The 26556-nt window shown below is 31.6% G+C and overlaps 2 protein-coding genes and 1 pseudogene across 2 annotated transcripts in view; 2 read left to right on the top strand and 1 right to left on the bottom strand.

Moving 5' to 3' along the window:
- The window catches only part of AARE (acylaminoacyl-peptidase-like protein), an 8896-nt gene extending 4442 nt beyond the window's left edge, over positions 1–4454 (top strand). The window contains exons 12-18 of the mRNA XM_011029149.1: positions 288–465; positions 1230–1290; positions 2410–2532; positions 2653–2850; positions 3655–3723; positions 3917–3993; positions 4095–4454. Of these exons, the coding sequence (XP_011027451.1) occupies positions 288–465; positions 1230–1290; positions 2410–2532; positions 2653–2850; positions 3655–3723; positions 3917–3993; positions 4095–4158 (770 nt within the window). The 3' untranslated portion in view covers positions 4159–4454. The remainder of the gene's footprint in view (positions 1–287; positions 466–1229; positions 1291–2409; positions 2533–2652; positions 2851–3654; positions 3724–3916; positions 3994–4094) is intronic.
- Positions 4455–4622: 168 nt separating this feature from the next.
- LOC105127741 (pentatricopeptide repeat-containing protein At3g23020-like) lies at positions 4623–5953 on the top strand (annotated as a pseudogene).
- A 2953-nt stretch (positions 5954–8906) lies between these two features.
- On the bottom strand, positions 8907–10598 carry CIPK4 (CBL-interacting protein kinase 4). Its single transcript, XM_011029126.1, has one exon. It carries the CDS (start codon positions 10510–10512, stop codon positions 9214–9216), a length of 1299 nt encoding a protein of 432 aa, XP_011027428.1. The 5' UTR covers positions 10513–10598; the 3' UTR covers positions 8907–9213.
- Positions 10599–26556: the final 15958 nt, after the last annotated feature.

Here is a 26556-nt window from a genome sequence, read left to right as displayed (position 1 = left end):
TATGGTTTTCTGTATGTTTATTCATTGATTTACATGCATTAGCTCATTCATTGGAAATTTTGTTGGAATTTGATTGGTAAGGAAAGAAAGTAAGATATGAAGTATTCTTTCATTAAGTTTCCAGCATCAGCATATGGAGCTGAATTTTTATAGGGACTTTGTAGATGAAGAATGGGATGCTTGAATTTTGTTTCTGGTTCTGTTGGGAAGTCTTTCCCTATTCATGAAAGTGTTGAATTATGATCACAGCAATGAATTTTGCTTCATTGTACCTTTGTTTCTTTCAGGTGCTTGCAAACCTTTCGAAGCTATTTTTGTGTCGCGCCAGTCTAAGAAGAATGATGTTTGTGATCCACTAATAGTTGTGCTTCATGGAGGCCCACATTCTGTCTCATTGTCAGGCTTTGCAAAGTCCTATGCATTTCTGTCTTCACTAGGTTACAGCTTGTTGATTGTAAATTACAGGTGTTTTAAAGTTTTTCTGTTTCTCTTTCCCTTTTCTTCTTAAGTTTAATCAGAAATTCAGATCAATGCACATTTCTCCATGCTCCACGAGACTGTTTTACCCATGGAAATATAATCTGCAAAAAAAAAAAAAAGCTCTCTCCAAGCTGATGTTTTATATTTTTTACGTGGCATTGTAACGGGGAGCGAAGAAAGACAACAATGGGATGTATTGTTTGATTATTTAGGAATTTCAAAATTGGACTTTAGTTTACTTTAGTTTTATTATTGGATTAGAACTATTTAGTGGGTTTTCTAATTTTATTTGGTTACTGTCTATAAACAAAGACCCTACCCAGATATTCAAAAGAACATTGAATTAGTACTTTTGTATTCTTGTTGGTGGTTCTACACCAGTTGGAAATTCACTGAACTTTACCCTAAAATTCATTTGGTCCCTCGATAATTTTCATCTATGCATGCTCAAAAAGTTTGGTGCAGTCATTGAAATGGTATTAGGGTGTGGGACTGCTTCTGCTTTTGGGTGCTTTTTGGCTTGAAAAAGTATCAAATTGATGTTTTTTTTAATGTTTTATGATGATTTTGGAGTGTTGATGTCAAAAAAAAAAAAAATCTGAAAAAAAATTATTTTGATGCATTTTCAAGTGAAAAGCTATTTTAAAAAGCACCATGCACCATAATCCCAAACACATAATTAGAGTGCCAGCATGTGACTGTCCATTTTGTTCTTTCCCAGATTTTTCTAACTAAGTCTTTGATCACAGAGGTTCTCTAGGATTTGGCGAGGAAGCTTTGCAATCTCTACCAGGGAAAGTTGGTTCACAGGTACTCATTCTTATTAAAGTTTAGAGGCAAAGGACAAATTTACTCCCAAAGTTTTACATCTATCCCAATGGAGCCCCCCGTATATGGATATCTCTAATGAGTCCCTATCCTTTGAGAATTTTCTGAATTAACCCCTGCAGGTGCAAGCTCTTTTAGCTTGATTTCGAGGACAAAAGTGAGCCAAAAATATTTCGGGGTTAAAAATCACACCCACATGTGCAAGACTCTTTAACACACAAATAGGCTATAACATCTTTTTATATTTGAGCATTCACATGCATCATGTGGGGTGACTTTTAGTGTCAAGATCCTTGTTAATGAATATATTTGGCACCACAATGTCTGAGGGAGCATCAGTTTTGTGCGAATACTTGCCTAAAATATTGGCTTAAACTGAAGGCTAGGGAGCCATGTTAAAAATGAGCAGACCTTGTCACTGTAGATAACATTGGAGATGATTAAACCAACCCTACTAAATGGGGACTCAATTGATCAGTGGAGGATTCATTTGGGACGTGCGTAATAATTTGAGGGCAAATCTGTCCTTTCTCCTAAATTTTGTTTGGCTTGCTTTCTGTAAAATTCAAGGCTTTATGCATCAGGTTGGATTGTTTGTCTGAGTCCTTTTTTTTTCTATGAAGGGATTCTCTGATGTAGTTTGGGAACAAGAAAGTTACCTGAACTAAATAAGAAATAAATATCCTAATAACAACAACAATAAAATCCTATAAAGTTATCAAAATGATCTTTAAACTCTAAGCAGTACTAAACTACAAACAAACAAGTCAACTTTCTTGTTCCTGTATTGCATATTTCTCTCTTACTTTCTCCACTACCCTTTGTCCCAGTGTTGATTCTTCATTGTTGATAATCTTTTGCAAGTATTATGAGGACAAAGTACCTGTATTTCCTGGTTTTTTGTTCTTTTTCCTCATTAGGAGAAAATCCATTTTCTCCCAGAAGACATGCAGACATCTACTCAGGCATCTCAAACATTTGGAGAGTTTATGCAAATTCTAACCTTATAGCTTACTATGCACAGGATGTCAAGGATGTAATTACAGCAATAGATCGCGTAGAGTTTGTGCAAATTCTAACCTTATAGCTTACTATGCACAGGATGTCAATGATGTAATTACAGCAATAGATCATGTGATTGACACGGGTGTTGCTAGCCCCTCCAAAATAGCTGTGATTGGTGGTTCCCATGGTGGCTTTCTTACAACTCACTTAATTGGCCAGGTTTAGCATTTCCAGCTCCCTCTTTGTGATAGTCAGGTGTCTTTTGTAGATTGTATATCGATATTTTTGTTATTACATAGACTTCTAATATAGTGAACATATCTATATAACTTTCTGTAGGCACCAGATAAATTTGTTGCTGCAGCTGCTAGAAATCCCGTCTGTAACATTGCATCAATGGTTGGCATAACAGACATCCCTGATTGGTGCTATGTGGAAACCTATGGAGTTGAGGGGAAAACTAAATTTACAGAAGCACCCTCAGCTGAGGACCTGGCTCTCTTTCATAGCAAATCTCCCATATCACACATCTCAAAGGTACTTTCTAGAGAGACCTGTTTTGTATTAGGTGATATGTGATGGTGTCCATTGTCCAGTGGATAGGACAGAGGTCTTCAAAACCTTTGATAGTGGTTCAAATCCTATTGGACACAATATTTTTCCAATTTTAAATATATATATATATATATATATATATTATTTCTTAGTAATTATTTCTATTTTTTGGGGACTTAAGACAGAAGCACTAAGAATATGAATAGAATGGTCTAAACCAAATAAAATTTACTGCAAAAAACTCCTAATGAACAGGCTGGTCTGCAGCCTCAACAGCTAAATGACACCTGGTAGTGCAGTTGCTTTTACAATGCTGGATGCCATCAACTTTAAAGCAACGGAAAAATCTAGTTTAGCTAGTTTCAGAAAACACAATGCGTTTCCATGCAACTTGCAATGGACAACTGTACCGGATTGGAAATTATACCTGCATGGAATGCATTGGCACTAGCAAGATGCATGGAATGCTATACAACAACAGCCAAGCTCTGCTTTTGGCATTTGTGCAATGCAAAGGAAAACAATATGTTGAGAATGAAGAATCTGAGCTTCATGGTAAAAAAAATTCTTTGGTTATTTACTAGAACATTAACTAAGTGTCGGTGTTTGCCAAAAGCAATGGTGGAGGAAACGGGAAACCTAAAACTTACAACCTTTTCCCTGTCTTTCAGTCATGTTGGCCGGGTAGAGATAGTGATTGGCATTTCTTTTGGATTTTTTATCTATGCTGAGTACCAAAACCCTCAAGTCATGGTATTGAATTTCTTAGTTTGATAACATTCGCAGGTCAAAACACCGATCATTTTTGTTCTAGGTGCTCAGGATCTTCGTGTTCCATTGTCTAATGGATTGCAAGTAAGTTTCGTTCCCTCTTCAAGTACAAGCTGGCCGTTTAAAATTTTATTCTAGTGTATGTTTTGAAAAAAGCAGCTGGAAGAGTGACAGACAAGATAAAAAATCGCAAACAGTTTTTCTTTCTTTCTTTCTTTCTTTTTATTCCTTGCATCATATGATGGTGCTGATGGTTTGATATTTGAAAAATTTGTAGTATGCACGGGCATTAAAAGAGAAAGGCGTTGAGGTCAAAATCCTCATGTTTCCCAATGATGTCCATGCGATTGAAAGGTAAAACATTTACTGGGGCACATTCTAGTGTAAACAGCTACAACGAAGCTCAAGTCGAATTCACTTTCACATAAAGCCTGATCCGCATTGCTTTTCTGCAGACCCCAATCCGACTACGAAGGCCTCCTTAACATTGCAGTATGGTTCAACAAGTATTGTAAATAAGCATGCCTGGCTTGCCAAATGTTGCTTATGCGGTACGAAGTCAAAATACAAAAAATAATCAGCAAACTAATTGCTCGCCTGGATGCGGGCAATTGATAAAGGGTGGATCATTATGCTTAACCCACCATGTAAAACAGTCATTCTAAAGAGTAACAAACGATTCACGGTCTTGTATTAGAAAGTTTATGAGCCCCATAAGACATGAGGTAAAGAAAAGGGATTATCATGTCCGGTTGCATCAGCTATTCGTTAGGAAATTTGTTATCTTTCAATATCATTTTTGACTTTCGATAATCCTGCCTGCTGCATCAATTTTTTTATGGATATGGAATATGGATGCGATTTCTATTTTTCTATATATTTCTTTGTATTGGTTTTTTTTTTTTTTGAAATTCATTAAAATATCATTTTTTTAAAAAAAACAACGGTGCCTGCAATACCATTAAAAAAAAAAAACAACGGTGCCTGCAATACCATTCCATCTTAGATGCGTTTCAGACCGTGGTTACACCCTGTGTGAACCTGTAAGAAGTAACAAACACACCCAGATCTGTTGTTGTGGAAGCATGACAGTTGACAAGACCCGGTGTAAGAAATTGAAAGGCTCTCAACTGCGAGGGATGTTTAAGTTAAAACAATCTAGCTAGCTACTTTAAAAGGATGAAGGAGACTAGCAGAAGATGGAGTTCCGATGCCCACCTGACACAAGGACATATAATATTCTCATTTCCCTTCGTGCTGAGCATGATAATATAACCGTGGAAGCTAGCTACTTCAAAAGGATGAAGGAGACTGGTTTAGTGCCGGATCGTGTCAGTTACCACACGCTCTCGTATGCATTCTCAACAAGGCATATGGTCGGTGATGCAGAAGACCTGGTGCCTGAAGGTTGGGAAATTGATGGGGTATACTCAGTCTGCCCTGACTAGGGTGTACATTGAAGCTGGAATGCGGGAGTTTTCATGGCTATGGTTCGGGAGATTTCATCTCACAGGAAATATGAGTTTTGAGTGCTATTCTGCCAGCATTGATGCATACGGGAAGCACTGCCATATTGTGGATGCTGACTGTCCTCGTGTTTAATGTAATGATTAAAGCATACAGGTCAGCGCAGAATTATGGTAACGCATGTCACTTGTTTGACAGCATGGAGAGTCGTGGCGTAGTTCCAGATCAATGTACCTACAATTCTATCATACAGATTTTGGCTGGTGCTGACTTTCCAGACAAAGCAAAACATGATCTGAAGAAGATGCAAGAGGCAGGACTATTTACTGATTGCATTTTCTATCGTGCTTTGATCTCAAGTGTTGTGAAAATAGGTAAACTGGAAATGGCTGAGGAGCTTTATAACGAGATGATAGGTGTTGATGTGAAGCCAGATGTTGTAGTTTATGGTGTACTGATAAATGCTTTTGCTGATGCTGAAAGTGTTAAAGAAGCTCTTGGTTATGTAGATGGAATGGAAAGAGCAGGCTTGCCTGGAAATACAGTTATATACAACTCCTTAATCAAGCTTTATACGGAAGTTTGGTACTCAAAAGAAGCAGACGAAACATACCAGCTGCTGCAGTCGTCCAATTCTGGTTCTGATGCATTTTCTTCAAATTGTATGATAGACCTCTGAAGCGAAAAACCCATGGTCAAACAAGCAGAAGAGATCTTTGAGAGCTTGAAAAGATAAGGAATGAAAATGATTACCTTTGCAATGATGCTGTGCATGTAGAAAAGACTGGGTAGGTCTGAGGAAGCCATTCAAATTGCAAAACAGACGAGAGAGTTCGGGCTTTTGACTGACTTCTTGTGCTCTAACAATGTGCTTGGTTTGTATGCATTGGATGGTAGATGGAAAGGGGCTCTGGGAACGTTCAAGGAAATGGTAGAAGCTTCCATTCAACCTGACGATTATATGTTCAATTATCTTGTGTAACAAATATTAGATTTCAATGTAATGCTATCTTTTGTTCGGAGAAAAGTTGTTGTTTTTTAAGTGAATTTTAAAAAAAATAAATTCTTGAAAAGCAAATTATTTTTTGATATTTAGTAATAAAATATATATAGCAATCAAAAGTTTGAGGATCAAATTTGATATAATCAGCAAATAATGACATTTCTAAATTTTTCATAACTTCTGGAAAGTGTTTTCTTCCTAAATTTTTTAGGAAAACACTTTCCTGAAAATCAAGCTAAATTTTTCTTTAACTGGAAAGTGTTTTTCATTTACTAACTTTCCTAACAGCAAACAAACACAAGAAAGTTTGGAAAGTGATTTCCCAGAAACCACTTTCTAGAAAATAAACATAAGAAAGTTTGGAAAATATTTTTCCGGAAACCACTTTCCGAAAAACAAACACAGCTAAAAAGAAAAGCACTTTCCTAAAAACCAAGTCAAATTTTTCTTTGACTGAAAAATATTTTTCATTGATCAGAAAATATTTTCTGTTGACTGAAAAGTGTTTTTCATTAACTGGAAAATGTTTTCCATTGATCAATTTTTCTAATGACAAATAAAAATAGAAAAGTTTAAAAATTAATTTTTCAGAAACTATTTTTTAAAAAATAAGCATGACCCAAAATTGTTTCCCGTTTCCTTCCCTTTTCCAGGAAGAATTCAATCCTGTAAAATACATGTAATAATCTCTAATTTACTGTCTTACTGAAAGTGTTGAAAAATTCTTGTATAATATTAGTCGTGACGCCAAAAATAAATTACTTTTTCATAAAAATCTTCTAAATATGCCAGCCCAAGTTTGAAAACAAAATCAAACGTGTCACCGCAAATTTCTGGTGGCTCACACCGTCATTGTTGAGCTCATCTTAGGTGGCTCCTTTGGTTCCCAGCTTCCAATTGCTCCCTTAACTTTCTCCATTAAAAATGCATGAAATGTCGTCAGAAAGAAAAGAGAATATCCGAGATGAGTCCAATTGCTCCCTTAACTTTCTCCATTAAAAATGCATGAAATGTCGTCAGAAAGAAAAGAGAATATCCGAGATGAGTCCAATTGCTCCCTTAACTTTCTCCATTAAAAATGCATGAAATGTCGTCAGAAAGAAAGGAGAATCTCCGAGATGAGTCCAACACTTCCAAAGAAAACAAAACAAAACATGTTATTTACTCCTTTTTTCCCCTCAAATGGCAAGCAATTCTGGATACAGTTCTCACTCATCACTGGAGCTGGATAAAAGTACAAAATTTGAATGCTATTAAAATCAAACAAATCCAGAATATGAGTTCACAGAAACTACATTTTAAAAGTAAATTCTGAAACACTCCCAAATCTCTGGAAAAGATTTTGTATTACAAAACCGTTTTTGATCATTCAGTTTTCCAGCTAGGATTGCTCTGGCTATCATTAACAAACAGTTGTAAGAATAAATACCATCACCACGTCAATTACATCGGTACTGTTTAGTATTAGCGAAATTGGTTGGCTCATTTCTGTCAAGGTTGGCAATTCATGATCATGATCAACAGCTACTACCGTTGACAAAAATCAAAGCAAAACAACATCATGATTCGTATCAGCAAACATCTGCATAAATTCTTAACAATCCTTTTAGTTTAACTTGTGCATAAGTTCTTCAGAAGAACTGTCAGAATTCCAGAGTGTTTCCGCTCATTCTCAACTGATTTCATTTTTTGTCCTCATTTCTACTAAAACATCTTCATTTTCAGTCAATAGGGGGGAAAGCAAAAAAGAAATCTTCAGTTTCAGTTTCAGTTTCAGTTTCAGTTTCAGTTTCAGTTTCAGTTTCCGTTTCCGTTTCATGCAGGGAATTAATCATAATTGTCCCCTGGATGTTGACCTTGAAATGTTAGCTATTGCCATGAACACAAGATTGTCACTGCATAAACTTGAATGTGTAGTTAAGAAACATTCCTACAAGTTAATGCCAATCGAGTGTGTAGTTAAGAATCATTCTCATTCACTATATCCTTTTCAAAGATACACGACCATTGTGTTGAATAGAAAAGCTGGAAACTTCTCCAGACTTCACAATAATAAAGTACACCATAACTTAATGAATACAATACCGCTCATATCATGAGCAGCCATACAATAAAATTCATCACCATTATTTACTAACTTGACTCTTGATAGAACTCACCAGAACGCAATAACTTTATACTTCGGCTGGTGGGAAGCAACCAAGGAGATGATAATTGATGAGTAACTAACATCTCTGAAGAACTTCGGTGGAAATATTACGCTGCAGTCATAGGCTGTACCCTTCCTTCCTTCTGATATTGCATGTTATTGTGCGCCATGCATTGGATCAACAAACGATTAGGGTGTATAATACCTGTATTGTTTTGTGCTTCATAATTTTTTTTTTAAAAAAGGAGGTTTAAAATTCAATAGGGTGAATAACTTTTTAGAGTTCTAGTTCTTGACTTGACAGGGGTTTCATCTGTGTTCATTTTTTCTTTTTTTCTTTTTCTCTGTGCATATTTCTTCGCAATTGGCCGGCTGTGACTATGGCTTCTAATTCAACGGATGAATGACTAACGAGCAATCAGTTGTATCTACAGCCAGAAATCTCGAGCCTCATCAATCAAACCAAAACCAAAAGTTGGCAATGCTGTAAACTGAAAAGAAACTTAGAACTGAAATTAGAGGTGAAATGAATTATCAGGCATAGTCTACACAGCTCCTGATAAAAAAAAATCTTGCAAGTGCTTCTTTTGCATATCCTGAAGTGCAGGTTTTGTGTCATGCCAAATCAAAGAACACAAGTATAGATCAGAAAGTAACAAGGCAAACAAAGAGAATTTAATTATTCCAACTTGAGTGAGATTATCACCTTTACAAGTTAACTAGCTTAAACCAAGAGGTTAAGATCACAAACCAAGCTAACACAAGTAAATAGTGAAAAATATACTACAACTGAACACATTCTTTCATGAACAAAGATCAGCTCAGGTTTTCCATCCCCGATTAGAACAGTAACCATATACGCATCCATCCGAGAACAAGTAATGAGGTTAACTTTGTTACTGACATCCTCGAACCTCCTCACACTGATCCATTGAAGGACAACATGAACCTCTATTCATATGACATCATTATGCCATTGAAGCACAACGTCCTCAAGCTCATCTTTCAGTTCTCCCCAATGAACCTCCTCAAATTCCGCCCCACCACCCTCCACCACCTCAACTTCCACCACCAACAGCTTCTCCACTATTTCGAACACCTCAAAAAACACTCCCACCCTCCCTTTCCCCAAACCAATAGCACTCCCACCCTTTCCTTCCACTACCCTATACCCCAATCTCCCTCCAACCTCTCTCACTCTCTCTGTGACTCTTTCCACCGTTTCGCTTGATGTAAATCTTCTCTCTTTCCGATTCTTAACCTCAAATAACCGTGACAAATCCAACCCTGAAGATAGAGATATTATATCAAACGCAGTAATGCTAGCAACCGCATTCTTTTGATCAAATTTACAATATTTTTTATAATCCAACTCGAACACATTACTTTGAGTTGGCAATTCAAACTTCTTCAAAAACCAAGAATGCTTCATTAAAGCTTCCATGCTCATTCTTGTATTAGGATTTGGGTCTAGAAGCTGGTTTATAATCGATTTAACCGGCTTTGATATACAAGAAGGCACTTGATATTCTCCTTTATGAGCTCTCTTGTACAAGAATGCAAGATTACTGTCATCAAATGGCAAATAAGCCGACAATAAAAAGAACAAAATGACTCCACAAGACCAAGCATCCGCTTTAGCTCCGTCGTAACCCTGCCGCGACATAACTTCCGGTGCTGTGAAAGCTGGAGTCCCACAAGCAGTCTGAAGCAAACACACACCATCACCACCACCATTCTTCAAAGCCGAGAGTCCAAAATCAGATATTTTTAAATTACCTTTACCGTCAAGGAGCAAATTGTGAGGCTTGATGTCGCGGTGAGAGACACCATTTTGATGGCAGAAGTGGATGGCAGACACAAGTTGTTGAAAGTAACGACGTGCGGCTGATTCTTTGAGTTTCCCAAGCTTGCGGATCTTAGAGTACAGATCACCTCCTGAGGCAAGTTCCATGACGAGGTAGATTTTGGTTTTTGTTGCCATAACTTCGTGAATTTTGAGAATGGTTGGGTGGTGTTGTAGGCGGTGCATGGCTGAAATCTCGGAGATGATACGAGGTTCCATGGCAGCATCGGTTTTTGTTTTGTCTATGATCTTGATCGCGGCCAACTGTGTCTTGTCGGATAAAGAGCGGGCTGCATAGACTTTTGCAAAGCTGCCACGGCCTAGTAATCGGCCTAATTCGTATTTGTTGAGAAGCGTGGTCGGTATCGAGGTGGTCGTTTGCAGTTTTGATGGTGGCGGGGGCTCCATGGCTCGTGGAGGGTAGGGGGTTGTGGGGAGGAAATTAGCAAGCAACACCTGGGCGTGCAGGGGACAGGTTTCTAATGGAGGGAAGGGTTGCTTTTATAAGTGGGTGAGCGTGTGCCGGCTGGAGTTGTCGGTTTCATTTAGAATTCAGGTGTCTTCTTTTTTTTAATTTTTTCCCTTATTTCTATTGCTTTCCATATCTCTACTACTTGCATTTTTTTAATGAAGAACTAATACAGCACGCAAGAACACAAACACCCTTTGGGGCACAATTAAGGATGTTAATTTAATTCGAACATAATGTACCGATCTAAATTGATAAATTTGTTTTAATTATTTTATTTTATAAATGATAAATAAATATTGTCAAATATAATTTAATCTAAAATATTTATTTGTATTATATATATATATGATTCTATTTTATTTTAGGTTGAATAATAAATATTTATATAGACATCTAAAACTCAATTAATAGGATATTAATATCTAAATTTCTTACTTTTCAACTCATGGATGCCCTTTGACATCCCAGGCACAATGCATGGTGCAATCCATGCTAATTTTGGATTAATAATTGTTAAGCGTGGGATTTTATTAATTAGTAAAACTAAATAGGTATGGATAAGCTTTCTACTCAGATATTGTATCCTTCATAATCATACATTTTTTTACATCATGTCAAAAATAATTTTTTTTTAAATAAAAGATATATTTTTAATATATTTTTAAATAAATGATATTTTAAAAAAAAATCACTATACACTTTCAAATATCCCAGAACCACCTAAAGCATTTTATCGATTAGCAAGTTGTCATGCACTGACATTTTTATATTTGAAAAATATTAAAAATATATATAGAAAATTTTCCTCTGTTTTATAATAATATTTGTTTATTGTCATGGCTGGAATTTTGATGGAATTCTAAGAATTTATTTTAACAGGAATATTAACAATCAGTTGTGATTTTTGTGCAATCAATCTGGCTTGATCAAATTCAATTGTTGTATATATTTTTATTTTCTCGGGAAACTATAGAGGGTTGGCCAATTTTATTTTATTTTTACTTTTTTTTTTAATACCGGCGATTTCATTGATGCACATTAAAGAGTCGAGTTGATTCAAAGAAAAAAAATGAAAGTTTATATTAATTATGTGTAAATAATGGAATTATTATATATCTCATTAAGGTGCCTCTACACCAATTTACATTACAATCTTTTTTTTTTAGGAATATTTTCACAGAATAACAGCGATGGTACTTCTAAGGATTCGTAAATTTTCAAATTAAAGTTTTCCTTTTTTCCGTAATTAAAGTTATTGTTGTTGTGGTTCTAACTGCAAGTAAATCCATACATATAGAATGAATGGGGATCGATAGTTTTCCTTTTAATATAGCTTTTTAGAACTCATTTACCTATATCTTTCAAAGAAAATTTTGAAAATAATTAATTTTTTATTTTTTATTTTTTTTACGTGGATGTATTAATATAAAAAAATAAAAAGTACTATTAATTTCTAGACATAAAAAAAACCTTAAAAAATTTACCATTACAATAATAATAGGGTATATTGGGGAGAATAGTTGTAGTTGTTTTTTAAAGTAATTTTTATTGAGAAATATATTAAAATGATTTTTTTATTTTTTAAAATTACTAAAAAAATATTAATTTAAAATAAAAATAAATATTTTTAAAATATAAAAATAAACAAAGTTGGTAAACAGCAAGTGGGGGTGAAAAGACTAGAAAAAAAGAAAAGAAAAAGAAAACTAAGCTAGATAGTAATTTTCTATTCATATGCAAGATGCGAAGCAGGTGATGTATCCAAGAATCCAACTATTACTTGGACATTCTGGTCGAGGAATATTATTTCTTTTCTAAGCTTTTGCTCTCAAGATGAGGGCCTCGACGCCTCAAAATTGAAGATCACTGCGATCGAAAAGGACTTCACCACTATGAGAAATTAAAATACTATAATTTAATGACTATGAGACGCGAAGAGTTATGTGCCGACGCTTATCATGCATAAAATAACCTATCATCTCACTGTCAGAGAAGACGACGAGTCCAGCTAGCCACCGATCAACTTCACGCCATCGGAGTGTAAAATTTCTTGAATCTCTGTCCACCTTTTCTCCAAGAGGGGGGCGGACGACTGGAATGTTCAAAGCATCCAATCATCAGCAAGACCTAACTGGCCCTCCCTAACAAAAGCAAAGAAAATATCAATCTTGCGATATTATTTCAATGGAGTAGAGTCCCCCTTTCTGCAACCCGGAATTTCTCTTTCCCCCTTTTCTGCAACCCGGAATTTCTCTTATAATATCTGTTATTGGTATTGGAGTTGTTTTGGTGGTTATAATTTGAAAAAAAAAAAAATTATAAAAATATTTTTAATTAAAGTTAGTTTAAAAATATATAGGTTTCGTTAAAATTATGGTTAAAATTGAATTTGAACAAAAAATAATTTTAATATATTTAGTTAATAATACTTTTAAAATTAAGATTATAAAATTATTTTAAAAAATATATAATAATTTTTATAATTTTTAATTTAAATATTGTAGATTTAACTATTGTTATTACATCATAAAATAAATAATATTTTACATAAAATATGTTTTATTATTTCATTAAACTATCTACAATTTTATTATGTATGAAATACATCTAATAAGAACTATATTTTTCATAATTTTTTGAGTGTATAATAAAATTAAGTAAAATATTATTGAGAATAAAATTAAAATTACAGTACGAGTAAATTTAATTTACCTTAAATTAACTTTTTTTAAAACAAAAAAAAAGTATTATTCATATATACGTGATATGAGTAAAATCAATTAATTATACTAATTTAAAAAAAAACTGTTTATTTTAATGAACAACACAATAATAAAGCATGACTCACTATTTAGTGATTCTCTCCTGTAAAAAACAGTAAAATACTATTTTTATAAAATCTACAACATAACTACAAAATTGATAAATCCTATTATTATAATTTTTTTTTTAATTAAATAATGATATGTATGAAGGCGGGTTAACCTCATCTGTAACCATATTAGGTGGTGTTTTTCATTGATTTTCAGCTGTATTTTTAAAATGGGTTTAATTTTTTATAGATTCAAATTGTTCTTTTTTATATGTTTTTTAAAAAAATTCAAAAATTAATTTTTAAACCACTCTCAAACAGTAGCATGTGATATAATCAGAAAAGATCCTCGAGGAAACGGGCTTCAAATATTCCAAGAAACCGCAATTGCACAGTTTGTCTAGCTTTTTTTTTTTAATGTTTTTTAATGCGCGAAGATCATGGGCCCCAAATGTCAGATTTCACGAGCCATGTAGGGTAGCCTCCTGGTGATATCTGCGCAATTTGACTTCCTCCAGAAGCAGCAGCTGCACGCAGGTGGATTCGCCGTGTTAGGTGGTGTGGGCTAGCAGGTCACCCTCCAACTTTGTTATTTTGGCAGTTGCTGGCATCATTGCTACGTTGAGTTGGACGGTTACTAACGTGCCACGTGGGAAAACTCATGACCTGTGTGTTCCGGGTCAGGGTTGTGGGACCGTAAGTCAGAAACACGAGCCCACACAAACGAGCCAGAAACTAATTAATTAACCAGGATAAAAGTAGTAATAGTAATAATAATAATAAACAAAAACAAACCAAGCACGCGTTCTCTTGACAAGACGAAAGTAATTCTCAATGATTAAATATTAATATCTAGGTCTTGATTTTTAGTTTATTTATCATATTTATTGTCGGGGTTCGACCATGATTTTTAAAAGTTTTGGAATATGTTTTTTCTAACAAGATATCATGCCCACCGTAAGTTAACTGGACATCGACGTGCCACTGCAAGTGAATTTTTTAAGATAAGTTTAAAGGGGGAGCGAAAACTGTTATTTAGCTAATTAATCCTTTCACCAAGGGCCAATTAGCTAGCGCAAGAAAAATCAATTGATGGTTAGAGGTGTTAAGTCACTTGTTTACTTGTAATTCATTGTGTTTTTAATTGTTCTTTAAATGTGTATTTATCTTGAAAAAATTTTAAATACTTTTTAAGTTTTTTTAATAATCTTAGTATAAAAAAATTAATATATATATATATGTATGTATATTTATACAAAAATCACTTTTAAACATGCGTCAAAATACCAAACACAGCATCTACAGATGATGCTTTGAATAATTAACAACATAGAAATTTTGTAATCATGTTGCCATGCAACTGTCGGAGGATATAACAAGGATAACAAATAAAAAGCGACCAAACAAATTTAATGGTTTTTGACTGCAAGTGAATTTTAAAAGATAATTTAAACAAGGGAGCAAAAATTGTTTTTTAGCTAATAAATCCTTTCACCAAGGGTCACTTAGCTAGCGTAAGAAAAATCAATTGATGATTGGAGATGCCTCCTTACGTGGCACGCGTTTGGCCGTAAATTGTTTTTTAATAAAAAATATTATAAAAATTTTAAAATTTAAATATATTAGATTGTTTTTGTAAAACTATATTCAAAAGTTTTAGATCGGGTTGAATCACCTAATCCAAGAATAATATTTATAATATTAATAATAATATTAAACTAGCATGATCTAAGTTTAAAATGGTTTGGTTATAACATTAAATGACCTAGGAGTCTTGGATATTGATTTGGCTGTAAGGTCGTATTATAAAAATATAATAACTAGATAAAATAAAATTTAATATTACATAATAAAATGAAATAAAAAAATTAATTGAAAAGAGAAAAACAACAAAATATAGTATTATTCTAATGAATATTGCTTTGTGATGACAGGTACAATAAAATCCCAGATTATGATAATCTAACAAAAAACAAATTAAATATATGAAATTTAATTCTCAATTAAATCAATATTAAAAAAATTAAAAGAAAACATCATATTAAAAAAATGAATCAATCAGGTTAACTTGTTGAATTTGATTATGAAATCCGTGTAATAAGACTGTAATAATTAAATAAAAAAAATAATATTAACAAACTAAATTAAATAAAAAATAATAATTTAAAAAAGAAGCAAAAATTGTTTTTTAGCTAATTAATCCTTTCACCAAGGGCCACTTAGCTAGCGTAAGAAAAAATCAATTGATGATTGGAGATGCCTCCTTACGTGGCACGCGTTTGGCTGTAAGTTGCTTTTTTAATAAAAAATATTATAAAAAATTTAAAATTTAAATGTATTAGATTTTTCTGTAAAATTATATTTGAGAGTTTTAGATCTGATTGAAACACCTAACTCAAGAGTAATATTTATAATATTAATAATAATATTAAACTAGCACAATTTAAGTTTAAATATATTTGACTATAACACTAGATAACCCAGGAGAAACTAGCACAATCTAAGTTTAAACAGGTTTGACTATAACACTAGATAACCCAGGAGTCTTAGATATTGGTCTAGCTGCAAAGTCGTATCATAAAAATATGATAACTAAATAATTTTTTTTTAATATTACATAATAAAATTAAACAAAAAAAATTAATTGAAAAGAGAAAAACAACAAAGCATAGTATTATTCTAATGAATATTGTTTTGTGAGAAGAGGTACAATAAAATCCTTTTATGAGATTATGATAATCTAACAAAAAACAAACTAAACAAATCATGAAATTTAATTTTTAATTCAATATTAAAAGAAATTAAAAGAAAAATCTAATTAAAAAAAATTAAATCAACTAGGTTAACCTGTTGAACTTAATTACGAGATCCGTGTTATGAGATTATAATAATTAAATAAAAAATTAATATTAACAAACTAAATCAAGCCAAAAATATTAATTAAAAATTTGTATGGTGTAATTTATAGTGAAAAGTTGATCTTTTTTAGTTATAGTTATAGTATTAAAAGATGAAATTGAAAGGAAAAAATTAATAAATAAAAAGAAAAAAACCATAATCAAATTGATTAACCCACAAGACTTGGGATTTGTGTCATGAAAATGTATGATAACTAAATAAAAAAATTAATATTAATGAATTAAATTAAACAAAAAAATAATTAAAAAGAAAAAAACATATAGAAAGAAAAAACTTATAAAAAGAAAAAAACTAATAAAAAAAATTGAATTAAATAGGTTAACTTATTAAATATAATATTTATATTATGAAAATTTGATAACTAAATAGAAAAAATTTAATATTAATAAACTAAATTAAATAAAAAATATAATTAAAAATATAAATAAATACTGTGAATTGCATTGTACAAATCATAGTAAAAAGCTAATGACCTTTAATTATAGTTAATTGGAGGTGTTAAATCATTTATTTAAATGTGATTACTTTTTATTTTTAGAAATGTATGTTTATCTTGAAAAAATCTTAAAATAATTTTTTAAAAATCTAATATGTTAATTTTAAAAATACAAAAAAAATACAAAAATCACTTTTAAAATCACATAAAAATACCAAACACAGCACCTACAAGTAATGCTTCGAATAATTAACAGCTGTGGAAATTTTGTAATCATATTTTAGATATTTTATATTTTAAAAAAGTAGGTGGGCAACAGAGAGAAAAAAAAAAAAAAGGTGATATTGACACGCACTGACGGAGGAAAAAAAAAAAAACAGTGCAGAATGATAGATTTATAGTGTATTTGTCTTGTATTTTAAACTTATTTTGGAAAAATAATAGTTTCTATTGATTTCAAATTAATTTTTTATTATTTCATATCATTATATTATTTTGACATATTAACATAAAAAATAAATTAAAATAATGATTTCGATATACGAAATAAGCTTTCAAAACAAGAGGACAGGAGCTGTGGTCTGGATTGTGTAGAGAGTAGATCCACAGTTTTCTGGTGCCAATAGTTTGAGAATAGATGGTTAAAATAGTCTTTTCTGCTCTACATGGTGGCATGGATTTCCTTCTACGATATACATTCTTTATCATTGACCATTGAAATTATTTTTGATTGAAATTATTAAAGTTAATATAAAATCATTTTAAGTAAAAAATAATAATTGAAAAACCCATTTTATCCCTCATAAATAAAACAGCAACATGGAAGACCATTCTTTGGTGCGTGCATCTTCCATTTGGTGTCTTCATGTTGGATTCTCCGAATATCTATTAATTAATGTTGGTACTAAAATACTTGACTATAGCATTAGCCAACGACGAGAGGAATTCATTCTTCCTTACTCGTGAATCCCTATTTATTTTAACAATATTTTTTTAAAAATATATTTTAATTTTAATTTTATTATGGATCACATGTTTAATAAATTAATTTGAATTTTTTTTTCAATCTTGTCCTTCAATATCTAGTTTATTTGTAATTAAATTTTATAATCCTTTTTTATTTATTTTTTCTGAAATTATTCTAATCTCATTATCATGATCATGAGTTTAAAAATTTAATCTAAGTTGACTTATTTTTTAAATTAATTTTTTTATTTTATTATAAATTGATTAAAAATTAAGTTTTATAATTTATTTTAATTTGTTTTTTAAGATTATCTCAATCATTTAATTTGAGTTACTAAATAAATAGGTTTACTTAGATTGGCTCAAGTTGTTTATGGTTTTTTTCTATTATTTTTTTAGTAATTTTATACTTTAATACTGGGTTGATTAGAAATTAAATTTTATAATTTGATTTGATTTGTTTAATAAGTTGATCTGTATAAAAACCTTAATTAAAAATTCTTAAATATTAAAATATTAACTTGGATATAGAATGAGTTAATTTAAATAAAATATATAAAATAAAATAATAATAATAATACATGTACACACACCAAGTTGCCGGGTCAAATATATAAAATAAAATAATAAAAATAAAAATACATGTACACACACCAAGTTGCCGGGAAAAAAAAGATGGGACAAAAAAAAACCTAAACTAAAAGGGCTAATGTATAATTACCTAGAGTTAAGACTATAAAAAGCCTTAATCTTTCTATTTTAGAGCCGGCTGTATAAAGAAGAAAAGAGAGGGGAGGATTTCAAATCTGTTTCACCAAAAATTGAGAGAAAATGCATGAAAATTAAACGGGATTTGAGAGAGATTAGTCTAGGCAGTGGGGGAAACAACATCAAACAAGAACCACAAAAAAAAAGTGGAAGAATTTAGAAAATAAAAGGGGTTGAGAGCCAGCTAAGAGAGAAAAAAGAGGGGAAATGAGGAATTTATCTTAATAAAATCATAACAGAAAATAATAAAAACGACTTTAAAATAATGAGCAATTAAAAAAAATAATCCTAGTGTTGTAAAGGATTTGGTGCCATCCATAAGAAGAGAAAATTAAGATTTTTTTTAAAAAAAATGCATGAATGTTGTTTAATCATGATTATTGTAACTTGTACTAAAACACACATAATAAATTAAAAAGAAATAGGAATTTTATGTTTAATGGTAATGGAAATACTTGATTAAGCTTGAATTATGAATGCTTAAGTTATGGGAATCATGGAATTTTGCAACAAAAACGAAAAAACTTGCAATATTAAGATGAAGGAATATCATGAAATTTGGGTATAAAAAAATAATTGCATTGGGTTGTGAGAAAAATGAATAAGAAAAACACTTTGTTAGTTAGGTTTAGGACTCGATTGTTATTAAAAACTGGAAAATGTTTTATATGAAAGTCAAAGTGATGGATAATATCTTTTCAATAAAATTAATCTTGTTTAAATTGAAGTTATAAAACTTTGGATATAAATTAATAAACCAGAGGAAAGTTTGACTAAAAATGGCTAAATAATTTTGACATTGCAATTAAAAACAATCTTGGACGTGTCAATGAAAAAAATAAACTTCCTTTCTTTTTATGGATCTACAGCCTATATCTCAGTTTTTAGAGGAAACAAACTATACATGAAAACTAAATCTTTTGTCTTTGTTATATTTTAAATAAGGAGTAAATTGAAGATATGGAATAATACTAGATTATATTAAATTAAAAAAATAAAATAATGATTTATTGAGTTAAAATATGAAGTAATCAAGAATAAAATAGTAAATAATATTATTCTTGTTGTTACAAAAGATATTGCAGGATCCACTTAGCAGGAAATTGGTTCACCCTCCTAGACTTATAGGCTTACAACATCTCACAATTAGAGCTTTATTTAATTGTGTTTGCAATTCTTCCTTAAATGAAAAACAGTCCTAATTGATAAGTAATAAATTATTGAAAAAATTAATTATCCTAGTAAATGAGACTTGTGCCATGATTGATGGGTAATGAAAAAATTAGTTACTCAGACAAATAAAACTAGTGTTTTAATTAACGGACAAACCAGAAACTAGTTGTCCTAATAAATAAAAATAAAACTAGTGTTTTAATTAATGGACAACTGAGAAACTAGCACTTGGTTAATAAAACTAGTGTCTTGGTTAATGAATATATAAAGATAATAATTCAATAATTAATGGGATTGGTGTCCCAGTTAACTAGCATTTTAGAATTTGATTCCCTAATTAATAGAATGATTCATTAATTAATTTGAGAAACCAATTCCTAGAATTATTAGAACCAGCGCCCTAATTAATGAACAATTAGAAAAAATCACTAATGTATAATTGAAATAAATTCTGGTTTCACAAGAGAAGATATTGTGTTCTTGATTGGCATGTTAATAGTTTTAGCGCCACATCTTCCATTTAAAATAGTTGAACTCTAGTAGATCTCACCTGTATTTTTGATTTTTTAGAGCCTGTATGATAGTGTATGGTAGTAATGATTGTTTTTTAAAATATATATTGTTTGAAAATATATTGAAATAATATATTTTTTATTTTTTAAAACTTGTTTTTAATATTAACAAATAAAAAATAATTTGAAAATATTTGAAACAAAGAAAAAAATTTTAAAACACAAAAGTAAAATCAGCTTTGAATATTTTGTTTTCTTTTTCTTTTTTTCCCCTTCAGGGATCTATCCAGCTTCAATTATATTACTGGTTTAATTACTCCTAAGCCCCCTACCTCTTGCCATACCTGGAAGGACATTTAGCTTGAAGGCCACTGAACAATCTTCGCTGACAGAAGTGAGATTTCAAGTTTAGTGGAGACAAAGGATCAAAATAATGGAGACTGTGTAATAGAAGAAAGGTGAAGTGACTGTTTGGAAACATAGTAATATTTTAATTATTTAGAAAGCCAGCATTAAAAAAGTTTAGTGAAAATTGCACCAAGATGGCCACTGGGCCACTTCCAGCCCACAACTGGCCCATTTCCACATGAAATGAGCGACCGAAGCCACTCGCACTCTCCAGTCCTTTCACGTATACCCTCCGCTGTTCCTTTCATTCATCTAGTATCCACAAGCCCTTTATTTACCCTCCTCCGTCTCACCTGAGAGACTCGACTTTTTGTTATGTCAATGATTCAGATGGATCACAATTGAAAGAAAGTTTTCGGTATCTTGATAGAGAGAAAAGAAAAAATAAAAATGTTGTCGTTGGGGGACATCAAAGGGGATTTTGGAGATTGATAAATTCGGAGTTTACGTGACCGTTCCCATAGTTCTTATGTACAGCTTCGCTAACAATACCAACAATCTCCAGGAATTCATGGGAAATGTATGTATCAATGCTACTGAGATTCTCTTTTCCTTTTTTCTTCATGTTCTCTCTCTCTCTCTCTCTTGATGAGATTTGTTATTCTTTCTTTCTTTCTGGCCTGCCCATGTCTCTGTCAAACTATGCTTGAGCCGCGATGAGGACATGTTTAATATAATTCTCTATGCGCATTAGCTGCGATTATTTTCTGGTATTTATTTGTGCCTATTTTTCATGTTGCTGACAAAAGAATTGCGGGCACAAGTTTCTTTTAGCTATGGAAGGAGTAGAGTAGACTTGGGGGTCGAAACGTGTCATTATCCATGAATCATGATCAGTATCAACACTGATGGAATACCTCTTGTGGGTTCTGTTCTACCAAGTGAGATACAAGACAGAGAGAACATGAAATATTAAGGGGAAAAACAATGAGGGTATAGTGCACAGAGTTTAGGAGTGCTTGTGACTGGGTTAAGACTTGGTAGAGAATGGGGGCTTTTGGTTTTGGACATCACATGAAGATTTTATTGTATTTTCACCAGGTCAGATCGAGGGCTAAGGATTAACTTTAAATGGTTGGGATTCAAAACTTCCATTGCAAGTTTGCAAGTCTTCTCGGCAGCAGCTTAAGATGGATGGGTATATGTTGGGGTGGTTAAATTGCTGGAAAAGATCTGCAAGAATTGTAGGTAGTCAAGGTTTATGTTGTAGTTTTTAAGAGTTAATAAATGTGGGAGGACATTGGATGCATCCTGGATGCTCCACGCTGTAACCAAGGCACTGTCTGAACTAATTCAGAAATGAAAAATAAGTACATGCACAAAGAGAGAGAGAGAGGATTGGGTTGGGGGGGGGGGGGGGGGGGGGAGCAGATTCTAGAGGCAACTCGGTGGTAGATCCTCAACTAAATTATGAAATATCATGTTTTCTTTGAAATCTTAGTGTTACTCAAAACTAAACTTAACCTAAAACTAGTAAGGGTCTGTTCTCCACAACAAAGTAACCAATGCCTGTGTTGAACTTTGCTCGTGGAACGTGGCGGAATGAAATTAGGTGATAATGGACAGGTATGATCCCTGGGTTACACCATATCATTGACATCATTGTATTCTAGTTTGTGAGAGTTGCACATTTTAGGGCAATCACAAGTTTACATTATCTCAATTGAGCTGTAAGATGTAGCTATATGCACTTGATGCATTGCACCTAAAATTTTGCAGTTTTCTTTCTGAAACTGTTTGTTTTCTTTGTTGGCCAAGTCCTTTCATGAGCATGGCCATCTTTCTTAAGTGTTTGTCTAAGGTGTGGCTCTGTTTTTTCTGAAACGCAATTTTGATCAATTCTTGTAACCGTCATATTTTGTTTTTTCTTCTGTGTGAAGCGTTCATGCATAGTGTTCCCATCAAATACAGTAAGCCCTCCATCACCAGAAGAAATGAGGGAAAGGGCTCGAGCATTGTGTCGCAGGAAGGATATCCATCGATGCTGACTGTAAGTCACCATTGTAGCCTCTCAGTTGTGTTTATTTCACCCATCGTTCGTACTGTTGGACACCAACATCCACATAGATTGAGGTACTCCTACGTGCTGCGTGGACCATTTGTTTATCATCTCAAATTTTAAGTTGGTAATGGCGGGAATTCATCCCCCACTTCTAAACACGGTCTTGAAGAACCAATTATATGTGCCAGGGAGTGAGGGCCTGTTGAAACATGGTTTAACCTGTGTTTTTTAAAAATTTAAATTTTTTTATTTTTTATTTTTATTAAAATTTAATATAATTTATACATTTTAAATTATTTTAACATACTGATATTAAAAATAATTCTTAAAAATAAAAAAATTATTAATATATATTTTAATATAAAAAATTATTTAAAAAACAATTATTATTATACTGCCAAACACGCTCTTGCAGATATCTTATTTTGATGAAGAAATTTAAGAATCTCAAGTCCCACCAAGAATTTGAGGGCTTCATTATGGTGGGTTCTAAATCTCAGGGCTCAATTATGAGGTGGTCGATTGATTTTATCTCCTGACCAGAATTATTTGACAGTTTGGATATTGGCCCGAGTATGTAATAATGATGCCAGGGGCTAGGGACTCGGTACGGCATCCTTCCTTTTCAGATGAAAAATGAATGCGTGTACGCGACCTCCTCGGGAGTTCCTGCTAATCTTATGCTTGGCAAGTGCACAAGTCCGAAATTTGACCCGCTTCAACACGTTATGGGCCAAAGCGTTGCCCTAGGCCCGTTTTCAGCCCAAGTCCATATTAGAGTAAAGAGGGGCCGGGTTTTCGAGTGTATTTTCCCGGTAAAATCTTGGGTTAAAATTATCAACTCTCAAGTTTTCCTTTATTTGTTGGACGCTTGCCACCTAATAAAAACAAATAAAATGTGGGTAGGGGTTTCGTGCATGGAGTATTTCTTGCCTACCATGCCCTACAAGCTGGTGCTTGTGTCCATGCAGGGTGATAAATACGCTAGAACGGTATAAATATCGAAGGTGGTTGCTGGGTGCAAATCGGCTGGACGTTCAATGAATTAAAGAAGTTGTTTTGTAAGTGGAAAGATGCCTCAACCTTGGACACGCAATTTCAAGACAGAAACAGACGGCTATCATGGTCATAGGGCAGCTAAGTAAACCCGACTATTCATAATCAATGCCGACCTAACTCTCCTAGAAAGTTTGGGACCACTGCTTATATATATATAATTTTAATATATTTTCAATTAAAAAAACTTTCAAAAACAACATTTATCACTTTAAAAGTATTATTTTTTTGATAGTTTTTATATTAGTATATCAAAACCATTAAATAATACTAAAAATATTAATTTAGTATATTTTTAATTGAACGTATCCAAGAAGTACAAAATGCTGCAAAAGACATTCTCCCACTAATTATAGTGGTCACAAACCCTTCCCAAAACCTGCCATGCCGAAACCTCGATCGCTAGATTATTGTTCAATTTAGAAGCTGTATTTATTTTCTTTTAATCAAGGTAGCCGGTTCACTCTATGTTTTGACCTCACCAGAAACACAACTAAAGAATTAAAAATGGAGGGTAAATAAGAAAATAACTGATTTTTATAAATACAAAACATAAAAAAATTGAAGAGTGTGGCTAAGATTTTCAAAACTTAAGAATTAAATTATAAACTGGATTCACTAATGTAATACATTAAAAAAATGATACTTTAAATCATGTGTGAAGATCTCACACTATTATTTCTCCTAAACAAAAGCAAGCTACTATACAAAACATTAGTCCCTTAATTTTAACATGTTTTTTTTTATTAAAATTTAAATTTTTTAGATTATTTTTCATATTGTTTTGATTTATCAATATCTAAAATAAATTTTATAAAGTAAAAAAATATTAAAAAAAATATCCTTCTAATCACATTGGCATATTCCAATTACCATCTATTGTTGGATTGGACTCACACTTGAACCTCATTTGTTTTTTTTTAATATATTTTTTAAAAGTTTTTTATTTGAAATTAATATTTTTTTTGATGTTTTTAGATTATTTTTTTATGTTGATATAAAAAATAATTTAAAAAATAAAAAATTTAATATATTTTTAAATACAAATATTTTTTAAAAAACTATTATTTTGCTTTCATCAGATTTTTTTTTAAAAAAAAGAGCCTCGAATAGGGTATGCGCCGTCCGTGAAGCTTCTGATGTGGTTTCTTCTGGGTGGCATGGTTGAGACAGAGAGGGGAAATTGAAGTGCCCAAATTTCACGCGCTAGCTAGCAAGCCAGGTAAGGTTCGTCACTTCGGACTGCAGATCATGGTTCGCGCTATTTATGACACCGCCCTTGGGCTTCGTGTCGGGACCCGTTATGTTAGATCCATGTGTCCTTGAAATAGAACGAACTTATGTGAAAAATTCGGAACACCGCGGGTTGACTTTTTTTTCTTTATTGAAAAAACCAGTAGGCTTTTATGACATGTTTAATATCTCTGGAATTCAAAATGTTTAGGTATACTTTTAATTAAATAAATTAAAAATTATTTATATAACAAAAAACCATTATTAAGCTCGATCCTCGCATGGAAAAAATTAATAAGTTAAACATATAACTTGAGTGATGAAATCAGTTGATTTTAATTTTTTTTATATATAATTTTTATTAAATAAATTAAAAATTATTTGTACAATTTTTTTTTTTTATCAAACTTAAACCTTACCTATCCAAAGTAAATAATTAAATAAGCCAAATATATGACTTAATGAACTTAATTGAGTTTAATTTTTTTAATATATATATATTTTCATTTAAAATAAAAATTTATAAAATTAAGAATCAATAAAATATCAAAGTGATTGTAAAAAGAAACCAAACTAAAACAAAAAAAATTATGTTAATCAACCAAATATTAAATAAAAAAATTACAAATTATGTTAATTAATTAATCAACCAAATATTAAATAAAAAAATTTAAAATATATATATAAAAACAAATACAATTGTAATTGATAAAATGATAAAAACAAAATCTCTCAAGCAACGAAAGCCTAAAATTCTCATGCCTCTCGAAAAGGTACAAGCACGCGGGCTTAGAGTAGCTCATGCTTCTAAACATTAGTTTTTAAAAAGATTTTTAAAGGGCAAGTACACCCCTTAATGGGTTGAAAAAAAAAATAAACGACACGACGCTAGCACTGTCCAAATTCTAGCAACCCTAAAAATCTTGTAAGACATATATATGACCTCTAACAAATAAGAAATTTATTCCTAAAACCATAATTAACCCAAATAAAAATTTACCAATTAATGCTAGTTTAAAGTAAAAAAACACTCTGTATGAATTTTTCTCATTAAAAAAATTTATTAACACCAAAATTACTTGTTTTGATTATCAAAATCAATTTTAATCAATAATTTCTTTCTTCATTACTAAAATTCAGCTATTTTCTTTCTTTTTTATGAATTTATTGACTAAGAAAAAAAATAAAATTTAAGATCAAAATTAAATTTTATAAATTTTTAGAGATTAAAAATTTATAATTTAAAGGGTTAGAAGACTAAAGTATATGCTTAGGCACTCGTTTTAAAAAATTATTTTTCTACCTTTTTTTATATTTAAGTCCCCTATTTTTGAATTTTGTTTTTTTTTAATCCTAGACCATGCTAGCCTCCCCCCTAGTGTTCGTGCATGATCCATATGTTTGAAGTGTTAGCTTGTTATTTATGATTATTTTTATTTATTTGTTTGTGTTTTAAAATTTTTTTAAAGAAAAAAATGAATTTTATTTTATTTATTTTATTTGAATTAAATTTTTTTAGTATTTTTAAAATATTTGAACTTTCTGATATAAAAAATAACATTTTAACAAAATATTATTTCAATATATTTTTAAATAAAAAATAATTATTATCACAATATCAAACAAACTTTTTATTTACCCCGTTACATTCTAACTAGTTACTTTTAACAATCACAAGATTTTATTAAGGCATCT

This window comes from Populus euphratica, unplaced genomic scaffold (genome assembly GCF_000495115.2).
Source record: "Populus euphratica unplaced genomic scaffold, PopEup_1.0 scaffold1.1, whole genome shotgun sequence".
In the NCBI taxonomy this organism is placed as follows: domain Eukaryota; kingdom Viridiplantae; phylum Streptophyta; class Magnoliopsida; order Malpighiales; family Salicaceae; genus Populus; species Populus euphratica.
This window is presented reverse-complemented; position numbering and strand designations above follow the sequence as displayed.